Source organism: Arachis ipaensis, chromosome B06 (assembly GCF_000816755.2).
Source record: "Arachis ipaensis cultivar K30076 chromosome B06, Araip1.1, whole genome shotgun sequence".
NCBI classification, from domain to species: domain Eukaryota; kingdom Viridiplantae; phylum Streptophyta; class Magnoliopsida; order Fabales; family Fabaceae; genus Arachis; species Arachis ipaensis.
This window is the reverse complement of record NC_029790.2, coordinates 134,983,602-134,987,318: the sequence shown is the minus strand read 5'-3', so window position 1 is coordinate 134,987,318 and position 3,717 is coordinate 134,983,602. Positions and strand designations below refer to the sequence as shown.

At 30.3% G+C, this 3,717-nt stretch overlaps 1 protein-coding gene across 1 annotated transcript; it reads left to right on the top strand.

Moving 5' to 3' along the window:
- Nucleotides 1,350-3,274, top strand: LOC107647752 (cyclin-D5-1). Its single transcript, XM_021105852.1, has 5 exons — nucleotides 1,350-1,628; nucleotides 1,719-1,805; nucleotides 2,072-2,363; nucleotides 2,454-2,587; nucleotides 2,814-3,274. The coding sequence occupies exons 1-5, from the start codon at nucleotides 1,437-1,439 to the stop codon at nucleotides 2,904-2,906; spliced, it is 798 nt and encodes a 265-aa protein (XP_020961511.1). The 5' UTR covers nucleotides 1,350-1,436; the 3' UTR covers nucleotides 2,907-3,274.

The following is a 3,717-nucleotide window of genomic DNA, read 5'->3' as shown; positions in this document are numbered from 1 at the left end:
TTCTTGTTTGAAACTATTTTCATCCCACAAAAATGTGCTTCATGTACAGTACTCTCCACAGAGAAAGGCTTTTTGGCCTCTGCATTTATATAGAGTAGAACTTGAATTATATGGATATAACTTTAAAAGGTGTTTGAAAACTACTTTTAAAATTTAGTATTGTAGTAAATAAACATAATTACATGAACTTACTATACGATATTTAATTTGATTATTTAAAATAAATAAATTTATCAAACAGTAGTAATTGAGGCTGGCAAATATTTATAACAAAAATTTAGATAACTAATTCCATCAATAAACAAAATTTAAGAGAGTTTTTTAACCATTTAGGCTTAAATGTCTTTTAGTTGCTTTTTCAACTTCTCACCATTTTTGAATCTAGTGGAACATCCCTTTGGAGATTATTTGTGAATTATAAAATGATAGTAATACAAAATATCAATATATAAAAAATATTTTTTTAATTATTAAAAGACTGTAAAAAATATTATTTTAATTAGAAAAAACAAAACGGCACTGACATTTGTAAAAACTCATAACAATGTATAACACATAGTTTAGATCATCTTTAAATAATTTACCACTCATAATCCAATATATATATCTTGTTTGAAACTATTTTCATCCCTCAAAAATGTGCTTCATATACAGTACTCTCCGTAAAGAAAGGCTTTTTTGGCCTCTGCATGTCACGTTAAATTTCATAGTTTTTTGTTTCTTTTTTTCTGTTTTTTCCTTTTCCCCAACCTGTATCTAGCAGCAATGGTCTGAACTCTGAACAATATGTGTCCAGTGTGTCGTTTTGATTGTAAGATGTCTGAACAAAACATTTCTACTTAGAGACTTGTGATTACCGCAATTTATTAAGACAATTATATTTATGACATCATTAGTGGCAACCTCACTAAAATTGTGTATGTTGAGGCAATAGGCCGCATTTGGTTTGTAAACAAATAGAACAGAACATTAAGATATTGATAAATATGACCAAGACACTAAAATTAATGTATATGTATTGTATTTGGTAATAATACATACCCAATAAAATAAATTCTAGATTTATCATTTAATTTTTATATTTATCTTAAATCAAATATGATACTGACATATAATTCAATCTTATATATTTTACATTAAAAATAATGCAAAAACTTAATTTAGTCTCTATTTCTCAATTTCTATCTCTTAGCCTCTATCTCTCGTTTTCGGTCTTCCTTGTATAACAATATTCAAGTTAATATTTTCCATTTTAAAACATGCATAGCTAAAATTAGCTATATACAAACACACACATACATGCACATATTCTTTTATATATATATATATATATATATATATATCACTGTTATTGCTCTAGCTTGTAAAAGTCAAATAAAGCTTAGAGCTTTTACTAGGAACAAGAAGAAGAACAAGAAGAGATAGTGGATGCATGCATGGAAGGAAAGATTAGAATAGAAGAGCGTTCATTGGCTCCATTACAAGAATATGGTGCTTCTGAGGATGAATATGTGAGCATTTTGATTGAGAGAGAAAAGGGTACTCTTGCTTTCAAAAATATTGAGTCTTTCATATTTGTGAATTGCTTCAGTCATTCACGCATTAATGCTCTTAATTGGATTCTTCAGGTTTGTCCAACTACAACCCATTTATTTCCTTATAATAATAATAATCTGATTTTTTTTTATTAATAATCTTTTGGTTTTGCATGAACAAAGACAAGAGCAACACTTGGTTTTAGCTTTCAAACAGCTTATTTGTCCATGGCATACTTTGACAGATTCCTTTCCAAATGTTCCATTGATGTAAGCTCTCAACTACTCTTTCAACTGCAACATTTATCACTCTTGAATCTTGATTATTATAAGGGGAACTACCACAAACTCTTCCAAGATTTTGTGAAATTTATCATGATTATTATCACTCTTGATTATTAGTCTAAGTGTATTATTATATGAATCTTAGGTGGATCAATGTATAACTTTAGAAACAAAGAAGGGTCATGTTTAATTTCACCAAATCTCAGAGGAAGTTAGTGTAATTAGTTTCAAATCTTTCAATTTTTATGCAGAATGGTAAGTGTTGGAAAATGAGGTTACTATCAATTGCATGTCTTACTCTAGCTGCAAAGATGGAGGAGAGTGAAGTGCCGGTGCTAACCGAGTTTCAATCGGAAGATTATTGCTTCGAAAACAAAGTGATTCAGAGAATGGAGCTCTTGGTGCTTAGCACATTGGAATGGAACATGGTTATGATCACCCCATTAGTTTTCCTTCCTTATTTCATCACAAAGCTCTGCAATGAATCCCAAACATGCCATGTTTTGTCCAAGACTATTCAAATCATCTTCACACTAATTCAAGGTTCATTTTTAGCATTGGAATGAGTACTTATTTATCAGAATCTGGAAAATTGATTGATGCAAAGAAGATGTATGTTGTTCTTGTTTCTAGAGGTCAATTTAATGGATCATAGGCCATCTGTTATTGCGGCTGCGGCGACTTTGGTGGCAATGGATCAGCACTTGACAATAGAATCAGTAAAATTGAAGATGAGTTCAATTCATGAATTCAGATTTCTTGTAGCTGTGAGTAGTAAAAAGGATTTTCTTCTAAAAATTGCAGCAACGTGCTTAATTTACAAAAGGAAAATGCTTTATGGCTAAAAGTTTATTTCCTTTTATCCTTTGAATTTCACTTTTTATCTTTTAACTTTGGTAAAATATAAAGAGTAAGTAGCTTTGATTTCTACCTATCCATGCAGCTTTTAAATGATTAATCTTACCAAAACCTACCCTTTTCTTTGTTTTGCAGGAAGATATATTTGCATACTATGATCAAATTCAAAGTTTCTACATTGAGAAAGAAAACTATAAGACACAAGAGAAGGAGAGTTACACTCAATAACCACAAAGAAAGTTTTGAAGAAGGAAAAAGTATGTGTTCTGAAGTTTGATGAATTTTGTTACCTTTTGTTATAATCTCACTTGGACAGTGGGATTAAAAAGAAGAGGTGGTATTGAACTAGTGATTGTTATAATGAAAAGAAAAAAGGTTTGTGTTTTTCTCCATTTTTTCACCATTCTTATTTTGTCATGTTTATTGTATTGGGACCCTACTTTGTGATGAGATGGTTGGGATGCTATAGTGTTTGTGTAAGTTGTTGGTTCACAAAAGTCATGTAAAGACCAATGTGATTACATCAGATCTTTGTTTGAATGCTTTGGATTTTCCCTTTTTAGTTGGGACCTCTTCTTTTGGCTACAAATTTTACATGCTTGGCTTTGAAAATTGTGAAATAAAAAAAGGTTTCCATTTTAATTATTATTCTTTGATCCATAAGAGTTTTGGTATCTATATCAATAGTCAAGTTCAGCATAGAATGGTTTAATCCATGTGTGTTTGGATTAGCATTTGATAACAGACAAAATAGGAGGGATTGTCAACAGTTTTATTTAAGTGAATGTGGTTTGGTCAAATGAACTCCACCGACAAAACAAAAACATACTAAAATAGGAAAATGAAGTACTTTTGTACCTTGTCAAAAGAACAAGGTTTGGCTTGTTGAAATTGACACATTTGTTGTATAGAAAGAAAAGAATTGAACCCTACATACAACAAAGGATAGCATCAACAATATCACTGTTCTTAAGGCTAGAAGACAAACATAACTGTTAACATCACAGAAGCTGGTGAATGTTCTTGTTATTTTGCCCTT

What these genes read in the sequence shown, in the direction of transcription:
- LOC107647752 (XM_021105852.1), top strand. Translation starts at nt 1,437, where the DNA reads ATGGAAGGAAAGATTAGAATAGAAGAGCGTTCATTGGCTCCATTACAA. An exon ending in CATCTTCACACTAATTCAAG is followed by an intron (nt 2,364 to 2,453) that starts GTTCATTTTTAG and finishes TCTTGTTTCTAG; the next exon opens with AGGTCAATTTAATGGATCAT. An exon ending in AATTCAGATTTCTTGTAGCT is followed by an intron (nt 2,588 to 2,813) that starts GTGAGTAGTAAA and finishes TTTGTTTTGCAG; the next exon opens with GAAGATATATTTGCATACTA.